The sequence below is a fragment of the Phyllostomus hastatus genome, unplaced genomic scaffold (assembly GCF_019186645.2).
Source record: "Phyllostomus hastatus isolate PE091 unplaced genomic scaffold, TTU_PhHast_1.1 phas_contig_432, whole genome shotgun sequence".
NCBI classification, from domain to species: domain Eukaryota; kingdom Metazoa; phylum Chordata; class Mammalia; order Chiroptera; family Phyllostomidae; genus Phyllostomus; species Phyllostomus hastatus.
Window position 1 is genome coordinate 3,366,598 of NW_025333880.1, and position 20,057 is coordinate 3,386,654.

Consider the following 20,057-nt stretch of genomic DNA (forward strand, 5'->3'; position numbering starts at 1 on the left):
GGGGTGACCTTCTAGATGGTAAGAAGTGATGAAAAGAGAGGGTTTGCTTGGAGGGTTTTTCTTACTAGAAGCATGCCTATTTGAGGAATCAAAAAACACAACAAGAAATGCAGAGCATATACCAATAGTAGGGATCTCCCAAATGAGGAAGGAAAAAGCAAACTTCTGCTGATGTAGAGGTCAGAACCAGGTTGTTGATGGCAATTTCATTGCAGAAACATGGGTTAAAGTGTAGGAAACCTTTTAATAACTGGCATCTGAAAATGACAAACCACAGATGTTTTCTGTTAACAAGAACATATTAAGATTAATTTATATGTTAAAGTATCCTGTTGAAGGTAATAAATAAAGATTAAATTTTAATGTGATATAAGATGCTGTTGCCGACAGAAAGGTGATTTGGCCAACTTAGTTCTGCTTAGATCTATTTTTATGGAGTTTGAATTTTTATTCCTTTGAATTCTCTTATTTCAGGCCTATTGAAAAGCCCTTATTCTTCTTTTCATCCCACACTTTATAAATCATTGTTGTGTCTTGTACACTGTTCAAATAAATGTTAACCATTGAAGAACCCCAAAGGGTATTTGGCATGGTACATTTGATATCTTCATATAGGTATCAAATCTACTTGATAAAGGGAAAATCCCATTAAGTACATTGGCTGTGTTATTTCATTTAGTCTAGAGCTCAGAACAATCCTATGACATAGATACATTATTATTCCTACTTCAAGGGAAAGAGAAGTGTGACTTAGAACAGTTCAGTTAATTGACCAGATCTACTCATCTGGGAATTGGTAGAGCTGCAATTTAAGTCAACGCTGTCTGACTTCACTTATAGCATTTGGAAGAACGTAAGAGTGTTGGTCTCTTTATGATACTTTTTCTTCCTACTCTCGTCTATTTGACTAGCTATCCAAGTAAAAGAGAACACTTCCATCTTTTAATTCTAGAGTCCTTAGTCTAAATGATTAATTAGACCTACTTATTTTAAAATTTGTTGTCCTGAGTATCTATTTGCCTGATTAAATTGTAAGCTCTAAAGCCAGATACCACAGCTATGGTCTCACATTCGTTACAGAAATGACTGTTGTGTCTTGCAAGAGTGACTGTAGTGGAGAGAGGTTGAGGTCTAAAAATAAGCACAATTCAGCTGAATTCTGGGTCTACCACTTATTCCTGTATGAACTTAGGCAAGTTATTTGACCTCTCTCAACCAGGTGTCTCATCTATAAATTTTAGTTTTAGTCCTCACCCGAGAACATGTTTATTGATTTTAGAGAGAGGAAGAGAGGAGAGGGAGAGAGAGAGAGAAACATCAATGCAGCCCTCCGTATGCACCCTGATCAGGGATCAAAGCTGCAACATTTTGGTGTATGGGATGACACTCCAACCAACTGAACCACCTGGCCAGGGCTCATCTATAAATTGTTGACCACAAAACCTCTTGTTTTAATTATGTGACTAAAATGATATCTGTAAAGTTGCTTGAAGATTCCCTAGTGCATAGAAGTTGCCCCAAAATAGCAATTGTTACAATTACTGTTAGTAGACTCTAAAACTTATTAATTTTTCCATTGAAATATGAGAAATCTGTTGAATCAAAATATGCTGCAAATATATCCTTAGGGGGAATGAAAATATAGACTAGCTCCATATGTGCCTTACACTTTGGGAATATTGTAGGACTTAGAGGGAAATATGTTTTTTATCATTTTCTAAATAAGAAGACAAGTCAAAGTTTTATTATTTCAGACTCTGATTAATTATAAAGTAAAAAGCTTGAACATAAATTCTTTTGATCTACTCTAGGTTGCTGCTGAAAACAGTGCTGGCATTGGAGTGTTTAGTGACCCATTTCTCTTCCAAACTGCAGAAAGTGGTAATTATCCTAAATTGTTTATTCTAAATTAACTTAGTTATGGATTTTTGTCATTTAAAATAAATAAGGATATTAATAAAAATCTGATGCTAAAATGCATAAAATTTTCAATAGCATGACCATTTAATTACTTTAGAATCTTCTTAGGTAGTTAATTTATTCATTATAATATATGTTGTTATTTCTGATTATAAAAGCATTGTTATCTTAGGAACTTGAAAAAAAACAAAAAAATAAAAAATATGCAATGAAAATTATCCATTTTCCTGTTATACAAAAAAATCCTATTATGATTTTGCTGCATTTCTGGCTGGTCTTCCCCCCCTTCCTATGAATATATTTCTATATAGCTGTATATGTTGAAAGTAGGCATTGCCATTTGTGTAAATTTATATTATATCTTGCATTTTTCTGTTAACATCAAATCATGGGCATTTTTACAACATTAAATTTTTGGAAATGTGGATCTTAACAGTTATCATATTACCCATAATATGTAGTCATTACCAAACTATTTTAAAGACACCTCCATTTTTGCAGTGTCAGAAAGGAAAAATCTTGAAGTCATCATTTTTTATTATATTTTATTGATTATGCTATTACAGCTATCCTGATTTCCCTGCTTTGCTCCCCTCCACCCAGCACCCCCCACTCCCTCAGGCAATCCCTCACCTTTGTGCATGTCCACAGGTCATGTGTGTAAGTTTGTTGGCTACTCCCTTTCCTATTTGGTACTTTACATCCCCATGGCTATTCTGTAACTACCTATTTGTACTTAATTCCCTCACCTCTCACCTATTCTCCAATACCCTCCTCCCATCTCTTTATTTTTAACCTTTTTAAAAGGTTAGCATTTTAATTGTGATATATCTTGGTGTGGGTCTCTTTGTGGCCATCTTGTCTGGGACTCTCTGTGCTTCCTGGACTTGCATGCTTATTTCTTTCACCAAATTAAGTAAGTTTTTTCATTATTTTTCAAATATATTTTCAATTTCTTGCTCTTTCTATTCTCCTTCTGGCACCCCTATGAAGTAAATGTTGGACTGCTTACCATGTCCCACAGGCTCCTTACACTATCCTCATTTTTTGGATTCTCTTTTCTTCTTGTTCTGATTGGTTGTTTTTGCTTCCTTTATGCTCCAAATCATTGATTTGATTCTTGGCTTCATCCACTCTACTGTTGTTTCCCTGTAAATTGTTCTTTATTTCAATTAGTGTATCCTTTGTTTCTGACTGGTTCTTTTTTTTTTTAATCTGATAGACTGCTTATCTCCATTTTGTTTAGCTCCTTTCCTGGAGTTTTGATCTGCTCTTTCATTTGGGCCATGTTTCTTTGCCTCCTCATTTTGGCAACCTCCCTGTGTTTGTTTCTATGTATTAGGTACAGGTGCTTTGTCTCTGAGTCTTGGTAGTGTGTCCTAATGTAGTAAGTGTCCTGTAGGGTCCAGTGGCACAGCCTCCCCTATCACCTAAGCTGGGTACTCAAGATGGCCCTTCCGTGTGGGCTGAGTACACCCTCCTCTTGTAGTTGAGCCTTAATTGCTGTTGGCAGATCAATGGGAGGAATTTACCCAGACCAGCCAGCTACAAGTACTGTCTGTGACCACTTAACCACCAACCTCCACAATCTATGGAGGATCAGCTGTGCAGGCCAGGGTGGTGGTGCACTGATATGGTCTATAGCTGTCCACTGGGTGTGTTGGCCCTGAGATTTCCCAGGTGGTGCAGACCAAGATCAGCTCCCACTTGTGTTTTGCCAGGGGCCATCTTGCCTGAGTTATAAAGCAATCTGAGGTGGGTGCTACTTGTGTTGGGCTTTGAGATTTCTGGGCAAACCCAAGCTGTGCATCTAGGCTGCTAGTTCTGGGCTTGGGGCTCACTGAGGCCAGTTGCTGCTTGTTCATATGGAAAAGCAGCTTGCATGGGCTGGTAAGTTGGATAGGGCGGAGTCTCTGGGGATCACCAAGGCAGGCCATCTAGTATTAGCCAGGTAGATGGAATCTTAAATATGGCACCTATTTGCTGGCTCTGGTGGTGGTGGGGTGCCCGGAAAGAGGACAATGACCTCTGTCTACCTTGATGTCAGGCACCTTAGCTTTCCCCTGCATGCCACTGGTGCCCTCAAGCTGCCTCCCTGGTGCCCGAGTCCAGAGGGAATGAGTCTGACTAAGTGAGTCCATGTGTGGGTTCTTTAAGAGGAACTGCTTGGGGTTCCAGAAGTTTCTTCCATTGACTCAATCCCAGCTGGTTTTTGCATCCAGAAGTTGTGGGGACTTATCTTTCTGGCACTGGAACCTTGGGCTGAGGGGCCTGGTATGGTGCTGGGACTCCTCACTCCCAAGGTATCCCTCCCAAATTTTTATCCACCACATGTGAATGTGAGACCAGTCTGTTCTGCATCTTTGCCTCAACCAGCCTGGATGAATGTGGTTTCTTTAATTCCGTAATTCTCAGACTTCCATTCAACTCAATTTCTGTGAGTTCTGAGGGATGGTTGTTCTATATGTTAGTTCTTATTTTGTTGTGGTTGTACGAAGAGTACATCTGCTTATGCTGCCATCTTGACCAGTAGTCTCTTGAAGTCAACATTGACTCAGTGTGCTCAGAAAATCCTGCTAGCACTATGTCAAAATGTATCTTAAATATCACTCCTACTGCTAATTAATCTATTATGGTTTCTTGCCTGAACAATTGAAAGTCTTCTTACTGGCTTTCTTGTTTCCAATTTACGTGCCTACAGTTACTGTCTTTACAAGAGCTATGTCATCCTTTGAAACATAAACCAGACTATGTAATTCTCTCTTCCTAACATGGCTTCTGCATCCTTCAGAATAAGACCCAAAGTCCTTCCCATGTCCTACAGTGCTCTGTATGCTCTTTCCTCTCTCAGACTTCATCTCTTACCATTCTTCCTTCCTCCATCTATTCCAGCCACACTGATCTTCTTTTTGAACTTTATATACTACATTCTTCTGCTAACTTATACACTTTCTAGAGATATTAACTCTCTTGGAAATTTATGGTCAAGAGAAACTAAAGAAACTCTAGGTTTAGTGAAAATAATCTTGGAATAGGTGTCTCAGTGTTTCTCATTAGCTGTGTGTTTTTGGGCAAACCGTATAATGATATAATTCTTCTTGCTACATCTTTCCTTTTTTGGTAAACGTAAAGAGGTAAAAAATGTAATGTAAATCTAAATTTAATTATATCAGTGATCAAATTTGTTCCTCAAATACCCCTTTTATTATTTATGCTACATAGAACCCAAATTTAAGGAAAATTTCTATGCATTTATTATTGTTTAATCAGAAGTAATTTCTTCCCTATGAATAAAACTACTGTTAGGGAGAGTGTACAAGGTAACCAGTTATACTACATTGAGCTAATATTCCACCCAGTAGCACAACAGCTCAACTTTTAAACTTCCATGCTGCATTATTTCTGGTAAACACAGAATTTATTTTGACTTTATAATATTTAAAAATATCTCTTGCATCTTCATTCCCAGCTTAGTGGATCCTTAGAAATGCAGGAAAATACTTTTAAAAGTTTCTGTATTCAATTTGTACAGTTGTTTTCTGGCTCAATAAGTGTGTGTTTAGCATAATGTATACAAGTTATAGGTACTTCACATGCTTATATATTTATGTATGCCACTAGTCTAGATATACTCTCAACATGTTGGAAGATGCTTATCTGAAAGATGAGATGACTTGTTAAACAAAAGTTTTTTGGTACTTCAGTATCAAATCTTTTCACTTAGATGAAGATGGATATATTCACCTATAAAAATCAAGATTGTGGGATTTAGATGCATAAAAGTCTAGAAGTAGAAGTAGAAACTAGAATATTTAAAATAAGAAAAAGATCTACCAACAAAAAGGCCAGAATCAGTCTTCAGGCACCATGAAGTCACAAAAGGAAAATGTACACACATTTTATTGAGACAAAACTAACTTAAAACAAGTTAATAAAAATCTCATTTTTTTCACTAAGTATTGTTAAAGTGATGTAGTTATGTAATTAATTTTAAAAATCTAGTGTTTTGGGTCTACTTTTATTAATATTCTGAAATCATGGTTTGGAATTTAATAAGAATTTAGATACCTTATAAAATCAAATTTGTCTGCATTCAAGTAGTCCCTACAATTGTTGTTAAGGCCCATTTGGAAATGTGTCAGCTTGGCTAACACATGTGTTAATTTGTTATTGAGATATATATACACGGCACACTTATAAAATTTGTAATTTGTTATTAATAGCTGTATCAGGCATACTTTTAAAATTGTTGTAGTTTACACAAGCAAGAAATGTAAAAGGGTCATTCAGATTCATGAAGAGAGTAAGATGGTAGTTATTAGGAGACTCGAGGGTGTGGGAATTGGATTGATGTTTAAAGCATGCATTTGTAGCCCTGGCTGGTATGGCTCAGTGGATTGAGTGCTGGCCTGTGAATCAAAGGGTCGCTGGTTTGATCCCCAGTCAGGGAACATGTCTGGGTCGCAAGCCAGGTCCCCAGTAGGGAACACATAAGAGGTAACCACACATTGATGTTTCCTTCCTTCTTTCTCCCTTCCTTTCCTTCTCTCTACAAATAAATAAATAAAATCTTAAAAAAAAAATAAAGCATACATTTGCAATGGGTAGTAAATAAGCTGAGAAGACCTCACGTACAGTATAATGAATATAGGTAACAATGTGGTACTATGATGTAATTATGAAATGTGATAGAGATGCTAACTACCACTGACTGGCAATCATAACACAATGTATAAATGTATCAAATTAACACAACATGCATCTTAAATTTACACACTGTTATATGTTAGATATATTCAATTTTTAAAAGATTATGTGTTTTAATTCATATAAGTCCATAGCATCATATATTTAACAACCTCTTTCCTTTTATATTATTATATTTTATATATTCCAAAGAAATGCAAATATTAAGTCTTAGTATCAGAAAGTAATTATATTGCCATTATTTTCCTTAAGCTTTAAATGATTCCATCAATTAGTTTCCCCTGGAGAAAAAATTTTCATTATTTATCTATTATTAATGATTAATCATTCCCCCAAATTGATTTATTTTGTTTTCTGTTAAAATGTAGCTGTCCTTAAGTTTCTTAGTTTCTACTGCTAACGTCATATTTACTTTAAGCCCTCTCTCCCAAACCCAAACTTTCTTATTTATATGGCTTTCATTTGCAAATCGTATTTTAGCATTCTTTTCTACAATGCACACCTAAATTTTATTGTTCTGTGTCTCTACTGTTACTTATGTTTTACCCTAGATATCTTGTTTTGTTTTTATTTGTTTCAACATTGATTTGTTATGTTTGTTCGATATTCTAAAGGTTCTTGATTATTTACTCCACTTTGTCAGTTTTGCATAATTTGCTTTGAAATTAATATGCATAATTTTCTTTCACTCTATCCTTATGTTTGTCTCATCCTAATTAAGATAGAATACAGATGATTATTATTGCAGACAGTTAATAATTGATAACAAACTATCATGAATTCTGATGAAAGTTAATTTTGTGGGTGTATGAAACTCAAAATGTAATAACCACATCTAGCTGGGTGATATACATGTTATGTTAGAGACCAGATATTTAGGTATATTCCAGAAATGCTTATTAGTGCTAATGGTTGGGTGTTTGTTTCAATTTTCCAGCTCTTCATTAGCTAAGGAATTAATATAATCCCAAAATACTTAAAGAAGAGATTCATTTTTCAAAATTTTTTGTATATTCACAAAAACTATTAATTGAATTTTTCAGACATATTTGAAATAGTTTATCAATGGACGTGTTGATCAAATTATCCTGAAGTAAAGCTTATTTGCCACAACTCTATGAGCCTAATTGCTAGTTCTTTTAGTCAAAAGTTAAATATGCTTCAAAATATCTTACCCAAGTTTATTTTTTCCAATGTGTTGTATGTTTATTTTCATATTACATGGGAAAGGTAATATCCCCAAATTATATAAATGGTATTCTACGTTTTATAGTAGTTTTTTTTCCCTTTTAATCTCTCTCACTTCCCCAGCTCCAGGAAAAGTGGTGAATCTCACGGTCGAGGCCTTTAACTATTCAGCTGTAAACCTGATTTGGTATTTACCTCGGCAACCAAATGGCAAAATTACCAGTTTCAAGATTAGTGTCAAACATGCTAGAAGTGGGATAATTGTGAAAGATGTCTCCATCAGAGTAGAAGACATTTTGACCGGGAAATTGCCAGAGTGTACTGTAAGTACCATGGAACACTTTCTATGTCTCAAGAATTTTAAGTAAATTTATATCTTGAAGTTTCCTGAAATAGTATCTAGCATGTACATACTATTTATTTTGCCAAAGTATAGCTATTTGATTACTAGTGTACTGGGTAATAATATCATGTTATACACAATTGGCCATGGTCAAGGTAGAATAACAGAAGGGTCTGAGAATTCAAGAGCAAGATGCCAGAATCACGTAGGGAGCTCTGCAAAGACTTCACGACAGGAGCAGTGCTTGTGACAGGCCTTGGACATAGCAAGGTCAGCAAGGATTATTTGAGGGGCCCAGTTTGGGTGAAGGATACCTTCTAAAGTTTTGAAGCAGGAAAGTGTAGGACATCACTAGAAAAAAGATGTGACAGGAGTGGAGGGGAGGGGAATCACTAAGGTTAAATTTGTGGAAGTAGATTTTTTTGTTGTGTGTATCTTTGGTGAAGGATTTGTTATTACTCTAGTCATTTGTGGGAAATCCCTAGAAATACTGTATAATGTTCTTTCCAAAATAATTTTGTTGATCTTTTTTTTAAAGTAACTTTATTTTTTTTAAGATTTTATTTATTTATTTTTAGAGAGGGAAGGGAGGGAGATAGAGAGAGAGAGAGAAACATCAATGTCCGGTTTCTGGGGGTCACGGCCTGCAACCCAGGCATGTACCCTGGCTGGGAATCGAACCTGCAACACTTTGATTTTGTTGATCTTTATGGTAATGTTGATGGAGAAACAAACAACATTTTGTTTGTTTTAAATACTCAAAGTTTTACAAATTTCAAAATCTTTTTAAAACTAGGATATATTTCTAATATACCCAGTCACACATAAACACATACACATACATAACATGTGCTTTATGTTTTGAGTGCTTATGAAAAAATATTGATAGTAGCAGTAAGAAAGTGACCTATGCTTGAAATTTCACGAATAAGGAAACATATCATATCTTTAGACCTTGTACTTTTAACATGAGTTGTAAAAATTCTAATGATTTTATTGTAGTTTTACCTTTATTCCAAGCCTCCTGAAATCCTGTTCATAAGAAACATTAAGGTATAAAGAATGCAATATATATATTATGCTCTAAAACTGTAGGCATAAATGGGTATAATTCTAGCAATTTTTTCTATAACACATACACATACCACAAAGTTAAGCATCATATTTGTAGTATAAAGAAAAAAGAAATACACTTCTCATGTGTACAAGGAGGTAACACATTTTTTCCACTCATATTTATTTTTTTTGACTAGGAGAATAACGAATCTTTTTTATGGAGTACAACCAGCCCTTCTCCAACCCTTAGTAGAGGTACACCTCCATCACGTACCACATATTCGTCAAGCCCTTTGGCCCGAAGCAAGATAAGCTCCGTGTGGAAAGAGCCCATCAGTTTTGTAGTGACACATTTGAGACCTTATACGACGTATCTTTTTGAAGTTTCTGCTGTTACCACAGAAGCCGGTTATATTGATAGTACAATTGTCAGAACACCGGAATCAGGTATGGTTTCTTTTTGTGTGTGTGTGTGGGTGGGGCAATTTAATTACTTACAGAATGGTCTTTCATGTTTTTTATATACATATTTTTGTTAAAATATTTCTTCCCTTTCAATATCTTTTCTCCCCAATAATAGATAATAGGCACAGCACCTGAAGCATCTTTAATTTCACTTCTCATTTATAACATAAACATCTAAAAGGAGAGAGATTTGAAACAAAAAATTGTTGAGCTAATAAGTATGATTCTAAGATCCATTTTCATTATTCTGTGATCTCAGCAATCTTTCATAATTATCCCTTCCCTTCTACAACTTCTATAATCATCTATATCCTTCTCTCCCTGATATTACTACTACCAAGTGTGAAAATAACACTGGCAGTAGCAAAAATATCATGCTATTCACATTTCAGTATCTGGTAAAGACAGGTGTTAAAAATATACTGATTAGTATCCTTTTTGCCCTACAGTTTTCTCATGTACAAAACAGAGACTGTAATAGTTATGTTCCTTATGGCTGTGGTGTTAGGATTAAATGAACATGATTAGATATTATTACTGTTAACTTCCAAAACTGCATACTGTTTTTAGGTATGAAAATATATTTAATTATGGTATTATGGATACATATGTAAGTGCATGCAGATAGTGACATAATACCATACTAAATATGTAGTATCAGACATGCATATGTGATTGGTGACGTTTTGAGTTACTGGAAATTATTAGTGCTGGGGTAATTTCACTAAAGCATAGTATTTTTTTATTCTGGTGGCACAACTGTTAGCTTTTATCATTTCATTATATGTAAGTTTTAAGTTTTATCTTGATTTAAATAACCATCTTTGAATCACAGCATTTCCTTCTTTTGTATTCCTTATTTCTTGTACAATAAAAAAAAATTCATGAGGGTCACATGAAGTGCAATTTAGTAGACAAGAAATTTGTTTTGAAAATATTCGAAATGTTTCATTTCAATTAAAAGAAAGGGTAAAATGTAGAAACACATCTGTGAAAAATAGACTATTTTAAATTGTCATATTTTTTGTTACCAATATTACGTTAGACTCTTCTAACTATAGGTTATAAATTTCTTCTCAGAACCAGCTACAAAAATATTGACACAAAAAGTAAAGACTGTTGCCAATACATTCTGAAGGTTGAGTTATTTCCTTGCCCTTTTTTACCTGTGTCCCCCGGGGGGTGAGTGTTTGTCAAGCCAGGTACCCAGGCCTTGCTGAATGCAAGATGTACTTATGTATAAATGTTTCTGGACAGTGTAACTCTGCATTTATCTATATGGAAATGAAACTTATATATGCAGTACTAAATAAAATTAGCAATTGTTGTAAATAAGTTCATCTAATGATCCAGCATGTCTCATTCAAATTCTTCAATTTATTCCTTTTAAGTTACGGTAACCCTTGGCTGTTATTGTGACATTTTATTTTGTCTCCAACTTTGTTTTATTATATATATTAGATAAGGTAATTTTTAATTTTAAATATGTAGCTGTTATTTATTCATTTTTCCCTATGATCATTTCAGTGCCCGAAGGACCACCGCAAAACTGTGTGACCGGCAACGTGACAGGAAAGTCCTTTTCAATTTCGTGTGACCCGCCCACTGTAGTAACCGGGAAATTTAGTTACAGAGTTGAATTACATGGGCCCTCAGGTAAGTCTTAACTGGTTTTGTGTTTACCTCTTGGGAAAAGAATTATATAAAATGTGTTACTGGTGTTAAATTTTTGAAGTATCGAACTCCTTTTAAATGACCCTGTAATAGAAGCAACTATTTGAAAAGTAGTAAAGAAGGTGAGGCTCTTTGAACTTTTTGTTCATGAACAAATATAAATATGGTGAAACACAACCCACATTCTGTATTTGATGAGGAAGAGCTGAAAGAAGGGGAGATGACACACTGAAAAGAGAGGTGTCTGAGATTTACATCCTCAAACATTTGAACAGGAGGATCTGGTCTTACTGCGACCACAGATATGTTTATGAAGGATGACGGGCTTCGGTTCCATTCAGTCAGATTTCTGCTTAGAATGGGGAAGCCATTTCTAATCATCAGAAATCCCTGAAAATAATACAGACAACTCTATGAGATGTCAAGTTCTCCATCTTTGTGAGCAAGTAGAACTCAGACATCCACTTGTTGGAGACATTTTGAAGGTTCAAATGCTGTGCTATTGGCAGTGAATTAAATAAAATCTAAAATTATTTTCTTATCTGAGATCTCATCATTCAACAAAAGTTAAATTCAAATAATAATGAAATAACATCAACGCACACATTGTCATTTATTTAGAAGAGTGAAAAAATAGAGAGTTACAAATTATTCATTTTGAAACCTTTATGAATCTCATGAATTACATGGGTGAACTTCATTATTTCATCCATAAGTACCAATGCTCTTAACATTCTGAAATATTGGCAATATTTGCAGTTCTTTAAAGAACTGTAGTCCTTCCTTCTCCTCCCAACCTCCCCCTTCCCCCATACATACAGACACACTTTTTAAAAAAAATTTGGTATTATTTTCAGAGTATTGACCGGGTAAAATTTTTTGTGTAAGGCTAATAAACTAAGTAGGATGCATTTAGTAGCTATTAACATTTAACAGCATGAAAGTCATTAATGATTTCTATGGGCAGTTAACAATGAAGTCTGTGGGTAAGTGCCTGAGCAGGATGGGTATAAGAAAGGCAGGAATTGCTAGGGAGTTGTCTTTGTGTAGGCAGGGGTTGAGATCTTTTGCTTAAATGTAGGGGATGGTTTGAGAGAAGAATACAGGTGATTTTTCCATAGTAACAGGCAGAGTTCAATACTATAAGGCAGAGTATTTGGGTACAGAGGATAGTAGATAGGTAATTTTGTTGGTGGGAGTCTGTGGCAGATCTTTTCTGATTGAAGTCTGAAGAGGGTATAGAATATATAAAATAATCACCTAGAAGAGTAGAGGATGATTCTACTTTGGAAGTTGAGTAAGGTGCTAGGTACTGTTAAGGGCTCCATTAAAATGTGGTGATGAATAAAGTGACATCAGTCCTAGTGGCTTTGTGTTTTCCCCCAGCTCCCTTCAACAAGAGAAGGGCAAAGGGATTGAAGGCTTATGTAAGGCAGTGATTATAATTGACAGTGACACTGAGGAAATCAGGTGGTGAGAGACCAAACAAAATGGAAGAGGTGGAGTGGACGTTCAGTGGGCTCAAAGAATTGTTGGTTCTGGGTTCTAGACTAAGTGAACAGGAGATAAGAAAGAATGGTTAGGGAAAGTTGAATGAAATTAAGACTATGGGGGATTTGCAGTTACTGGTAATAGTGATAACCAAGTTATGACCATGAGACAGTGACTGAGATAGAGTGGAGGACTGGATTATTTTGAAAGATCTCAAAGTGGTTTAAGGATCAACTATAGGGATACTGAAATCACCACAAATTAAGATGATAGCACTGAAGAAAGTGACATTGAAGTAGTAGCCACTCCATCCAGAATAAGGGTGAGGGACCCTCAGGTTAGAAGATCACAACAACAGTGAGGGATAGTGGTTGTCATTATGGCATGACATTTAAAGTTGTGAGCTCTTAGATGGAGGGAGCTAGACTGGTCTTTGACAGGGTAACGAGGAACAAGGACAACCCTTCCCACACCTGAGGGCCCAATCCTGCGAAGGCTATGGGGAAAGATAGACTGCCTCCACTGGGGTGGCTGAAGGGAACAGGAGCAGTCTTCTCAGGGGAGAGTCAGGTTCCAGCTAGAGCAAGGTGAAAGAACTATATTCAGTGGTAAAGTTGAGGATTTAAGGAATTTTGATGCTGAGCTCTTCAAGGAATTTTTCTCAGAAGCTAAATTAGAAATATTTTCTAAATAAACTTTTCTGTACATGATAATGAAAATATTTAGCATTTCAACTGAGTAAACTTGAGTATAATATATTGTCACTGTTTTTATACTGGTAAAATCTAACATATTCCTTTTAAATATGTCAAGAAATAATATAGCAATTGAATAGGACTTTATAATGTAATAAAAGTCATTTTAAACACTGGAAGATTTTCATGTTATTTCCTTTGTTTTAATTAAATTGGTATCAATGCACCCTTAAGCTAAATGTTTAAAATATATTTACTTTACAAATTGTTGTAACAAGCAGTATGTAGGTTAGCACTTTAATCCCTGTCTGTGGCTCTATACTTATGTGTGAGAATAATTACATGCTTGATGAGAAAATAATCCACAGGTATTTTTTGCTTTTCGCAGGTCGGATTTTGGACAACAGCACAAAAGACCTTAAGTTTGCATTCACTAACCTAACACCATTTACAATGTATGATGTGTATGTTGCAGCTGAAACCAGTGCAGGGATTGGACCCAAATCAAATATTTCAATATTTACTCCCCCAGAAGGTAAGAACATTTCCCTTAGAGTGTTAATGAGAAGTTTTTGTTCTGCTTGTGAATTTTATTGCATTGGTTAAACATTATGTCAGAAGTTATTTGGATTGTGTTTACTTAATTCATGTTATTTCCTTACCAGATGACTTCCTAGTACATTCTGACCATATGTTCCTCAGAACATTAAGGCCATAGCCTGCTTCATAATAATAGGGACTAGAGAGCAAGCAAGGTTAGAGGACACTACATGCAGTAACAAACTGCAGGAGGTTTACAATGAGTATTGGCCAAAATGTCAAGAAATCTCAATAAACAAACAAATACATTTAACATTTTTAAGCTCACATTATTTGGTGCAGAATTTTTCTCACAGACTAACGTTCAGAGGTATCTATGTATTCCCAGTGCCTATAACAAAATATGTTTATAATCACAAGGGTACTTTAAGCCAGTAAGGAATCCTAAAGGGTGCATAATACAAATTTACAAGCATATACTGAAGTTATTAAAACAATATTTCTCTCAAACATTTTTGTTTGTATATATTAAACATCATACTTTTAGGTGAAATATAGTGTTTAAAATTATTACAATATGCCCTGGCTGGTGTGGCTCAGCTGGTTGGAACATCATCCTGTAAACCAAAAGGTCACGGGTTTGATTCCAGGTCAGGGCAGATGCCTAGGATGTGGGTTTGGTCCCCCACGGGGGCGTGTATGAGAAGCAACAGATCAATGTTTCCATCTTGTATGGATGTTTCTCTTTCTCCCCCTCCCAACCTTCCCCTCTCTCTAAAATCAATAAGCATGTCTTTGTGTGAAGATAAAAAAATATTATGATACTATTTCGTAACAAATTTTCTTGGCCTACATCAAACATGCTAAATGTCTTCATTTACATTTAGGGATTGTGTTTACTGAAAAAAGTACAATAACTTCTTATAATTACATTAACATTTCAAAAATTTTACAGATTTTGCTTGTGGGATAGCTAACCTACAGTAAACTATGAATGAAGTACATACATGTGTGAACACACACACACACCCACACATACACCAGGATTAGGCATGCATTCATCAGATAGAGCCATTCAAGTATTTGACCATTAGAGGGCAGCAGCTATTAGGGGATTTTGTACTTCAAAAAATTGTTAAACCTTGGTAATATTCTGTGGTTTAAAGACCACAAAAATTATGTTTTGTATCACTTTCAAATAAAAATGCTAATGCATATATAGTTTCAATTCACAGGTTAAGTGATGATGCATACTCATAAGCAAAATGTTCTCATTTTTTCATATTAAAATTTTTCCACTATGTTTCTATTAAAAGAGACTTGGCTTTACATCTTCTCCATTAGCCCTTAATTTTTCCCTGTTTTCACCTAGAAACTGCTCTTATGCATTCTAAAGGAAGCCAGGCAGATTTATGGGCAGCTGTGAAGCGCAGCAGGCTGGCCTGGCCCTCAGCAGACTGGAGTGCTAGAGTACAATAGCATTTTCTCAACCAACCTAATTGCCCAGCTAATTTCTATTCTTATGTTAAACAATTAAATAAATCCAAAACTTTTGTCTTCTTTCAAGTCAAAATTCTAAACTGAATCCACAATTCAAGATGGTCATTTGCCATTGTTCTTGGCCTACAGCATTGAACAAATGTACAGAAGTAGATAACACACTGCCACAGACAATGCCATGCTGCTTATTTTGAATGTCATTTAAATGTTTATTTCCCTTTCTTTATTTCCGTATTTTTGTTCACAAAATAATACGAGCACCAAGAACACAATTATCTTCTGCAGGGTGGGCCTCTTGTAGTATGGGCTTCCTCAGCCAGGTGAGTGTTCTAGGAACCCTTCTGTATCAGTGTACCAGCTGGCGGTGTTGTGAGAGGCTGTGTTCAGCTTCAGTGAGTTTCTTTTTTAAGACTTTTAATGCCCATTTCATGATGGGTGATTTACAAGCTCACCTGCATACATCACTCTATGTGTTCAGCAGCTTTTGACCAAAGCAGCATGACCCCCGTGCCTCACCCTCACTATTCACCACTGTCTCTCTTTGAGTGGCTTTTTATTGTTTCCCTGGATGAAAAAAGTCCTTAAAGGGAAATGTTTTGCCAGTGTGGAAGAGGTGAAACAAAAAATGGCAGAAGCACTAAAAGGTATCAAAATCAATGAGTTCGAACTGTTTTGAGCAGTGGAAAAATGTCTCAATAGGTATATTGAGTCAAGTAGACAGTACTTTGAAGGCAACTGAAGTTTAAATATGTAAGCATAAATTCATAGTGTTCTATAAATAAATTCTGTTTTTGCAGGGTCCCCTCCTCCGTAAGAATGATTTTAAGGGCAGTGTTCAATATATGTCACATGGGATAATTTTCACACTAAATTATTTTGAATAGTTGGCTCTATTTGCCCTGTGTATTGAACAGTTTATCCTGACTTTACTCTTATTATCTTCTTAAGCTCATCACCATATTCTCAGGAGGGTCCATTGGTAACATGTGGACCCCAATAAGAGCAGGAATGACATGGTTTCCATGTCTGCATGCCAGCCTTCCTCCATGGATTGCTTGGGGCATAGTTCAGCCTTAGGAAGGGCTTCACTGGAATACTCTGTCAGTACAGTGCGTGTAGCTTTCTACTTCTGACAACACTAATGAATCCTGGTCCTCTAATTAAAACTTAGTGATATAGGAATCTTTAATCTATATGAGTGTTGCTCTGATAATGCATCAGGACTACATTCTTTCAGTAAAAATTGGTATCTTAAGTTTAGATGATTCTTTTTCATTTATAATACAACAGGGTTCTTTGTGTTCTCATTAAGGTTACTTAATTTATTTTCTTCACCACATTTCAAAGTAGTTATAGTATATTGAAAAAATTTGTTAGGACAAACTTTTAAAACACCTGGGGTTCTAACAAATCTCCAGATATTCAAAAATGTTGACCTCATGGAAAAGAATATTTGCTATTAGATTAAATGGGGCCAATTTCATTAACACTGAGAATGTTATGCTCCATAGTCTACTCTGATGATCAAAGAAAATCGATAAATCAATGTCACATTGTCATAGCAGTTCTTCTATATATTTTATAATTTCTGTATTTGCTTAATATTTTCCTAAATAGATTTTTACATAGGCATGAAAAAAGACAATTTTGGGAAAAGTTGTTAATTTAATTTCCAATGTTATAAAATGTCATAGAGTTACCTATTTTTAAAATGAAGCAGAGCTGAAGAATATAATATAGGTAACAGCATTTTCTTATTTGTATGAGGATTAAAAAGTTTTAAGTAATTTTGTTGCTTCAATATCCCCTCATAAACTTCCAGTCACTAGTGTCACTATCCTGTAAGGAGTGAACATCAACCTTAAAAGCAAACAAAGAAGGGAAAGCTGTATTTACTTCCCCACAAACAAGCTCCAGCCTTTTCTCTTCGGTGATTTCAGCACGCTGCTTTCTGCAGGTGACAGTAAAATCTTCTGTAGGGGAGTTACTGAGAGACTGTCAACTTTGTGTTTTTCAGGATTCTCAATGACTTTTATTTTTCAATAGATATTTTTCAAAGTGAACTTCTAATGGAAATTTAATTTACTCTATAATGATAAATGTTATTTAATGCATTATCTTTACACCAGTGTCATTTGTCTCCATTTTGTTTATCTAGTAGTTTTTCATTTGAAAACTTAAAATCATGTGGAACTTTTTTTTTACCAATCATATGTCTACTCTGTTTCTCATTTATTAGTAAAACTTACAGATATGTTGATTGGAGAATGAATTTTAGGAGGCCCCTGTTGACAGCACCTTCAGGACTGGTGCTGAACTATGAATAATTGCCTTGTGTGTTTGATTTTCTTTAGTTAATTGGTATCAATATTAAAGTGGCTTGATCTAATCCCACTTCTCTGGTTTCACTATAAAAAATTGTGGTGTAACAGATCAAGTTTCTTTCTAAAGACAAGATTCAGTGCTGTCTACTTCATTTCCTTTATCCCCTAAGCTTTTTCTTTTTTTATTAAAAAAAAAAGAGATAGTTTTACAGTCATTCCTATACAAGGTTAAGGTACATTTTTAAGGTAATATAGAACCACTTAATTTTTGCATGAATCATAATTTTAGGCATTAGTGTCAGGGGGCAATAATTACTAAGTTATATTTAAAGACATCATAAATTAGAGGATAAAGAAACTGCAACTATTTTAAAGTTTGACTAACTAAGAGACAGTAAAATATTTATATTTTCTGCTGTACTGGTTAATTTGGGGCTTCCCACCACATTAATGTGTTACATCAAGCGGAATTGACCATTTTACTTATTTTCTAGGAGGCGAGGTTTAGTTGCTTGATTAATCTGATCAATGTAGTCATTAAATTGGCTTCTGATGTTGAGAGTCTACAAGAGTTCAAATTAATACAAAATGACCTGTCTTCTATGATTATGTTGTGCACTGGCAAAGGTTCATTGTCTGCATAGCGACTCCAAAATACAATGTGACGAAAGGTGGAAGGGGAGCATTGCTGATTAAATGGCCAAGTTATTTTCACACTACATAGGCAGTTGGAAAGTTTCTGCACCCTTGAAAAATGTGTATTGGTAAACATGATAATAGAAACATCAGCTCTGGGGAAAGATATATGTTAATGAAATAAAACTTGTACAAGAGCTGACCCGTGCAACATGTTTTATCTAATTTATTTCTCCCACGATCTTCAGGTGCCTAGAAAGTGGCCGTATGATGCATGCTCTGTTGAATGACGAGTGGATGAATGAATGGCTGAGGGGTCCTACCCTGGAACTCCTCCTCTGTCCTTCAAGGGACAAACTGTTTTTCATTCACACTAGGACTCTTACAGGAAATCAATCTAAAGAGTTATCCTTCCATATAGAGAGATACCAAAATGTTTTTAGAAAACCAAATTCAAAAAATAAGCAAATTACAGGTGTACAGCCATGTTGGGTTTATCTCCCAGTCCAGTGGTGAGCTCAGGCTTTACCTGCACTGGACACTAAGGTCTTGACTGCAATAGTCAAATAGTGTGCTCTTTGGCCAGAGCGACTCATCATCCATCTAGCCATTAACTATTCAAAAAACATTTAGAAGTATTTACACTATTACAATATCTAGAGGATTTTTTAAATGGTTGTACCATAGAGACAAAGAAAAAACTCAATCTATTGGGTGAAAACTCCATACAGTTTATTACCTGGTTAATTTAAGCATAATTATATTTACTAATTATAAATAATATTTATTGGAATTGTGACCTTAATTTTCAGTTCCTTTATGTTATCTTAAAAGGAAACGGGGTCATTTTCCATTTATACTATACCCTCCCCCAAGGTGTCTGTCATCTCAGTGCAAGTTGCTAAACTCTTATGAATGTGAAGTATCTCAGCTTAGGAAAATGCATTTAAAGTGTTAGCACATCCTGATTATCAAGGACAATATTCTTATGTTGTGTTTTTTTTCTTGAACTAACATTTATAAAGTCTCCTGAATTCTTTGTTCCTTATAGGAACCTTGCATGATAGGAATCTAATTACACCTATTTTATAGAAAAGGAAACTGAGAATGGAGGGGTGAATTGGCTATCCATAATCACATATTGGGCTATAAACTAAAAGCGGACAAAAGCCTGGGGCATGTTTATTCTTGATCCGCTACGCCTCTGGCACTGGGTGATTTCCTAGATGTCTCTCTTGGTGACTTTATATCTAGAATTTGTTTAAGTATTTGGTGCTTTGTCTTAAACCAATTGTTAGTGTGTCCCTGGTTTTCTTTACTGCAAAGAGTAAGAGCCCCTGAAATTTGAGACTATGTAATTAATTTGTAAAATCATTAGATAAAAATCAGCTTTTCAAACAATCTCATGTAATAAATTAAAAGATAACCTAATTGAATTGACCACCTGGATTTCATTGTATTCCAAGTCTTCTAGATATTACTTTTTGATGTGTTGTTAGAGTTTTTATAAAGCCCTCA

General features: G+C 35.1%; 1 protein-coding gene across 1 annotated transcript in view; it reads left to right on the top strand.

Annotated features, from left to right (window-relative positions):
- Nucleotides 1-20,057, top strand: part of LOC123822844 (phosphatidylinositol phosphatase PTPRQ) — a 203,299-nt gene that overhangs the window by 8,124 nt on the left and 175,118 nt on the right. The window contains exons 5-9 of the mRNA XM_045845017.1: nucleotides 1,812-1,881; nucleotides 7,939-8,138; nucleotides 9,412-9,661; nucleotides 11,207-11,335; nucleotides 13,928-14,074. Coding sequence (XP_045700973.1) covers nucleotides 1,812-1,881; nucleotides 7,939-8,138; nucleotides 9,412-9,661; nucleotides 11,207-11,335; nucleotides 13,928-14,074 — 796 coding nt within the window. The remainder of the gene's footprint in view (nucleotides 1-1,811; nucleotides 1,882-7,938; nucleotides 8,139-9,411; nucleotides 9,662-11,206; nucleotides 11,336-13,927; nucleotides 14,075-20,057) is intronic.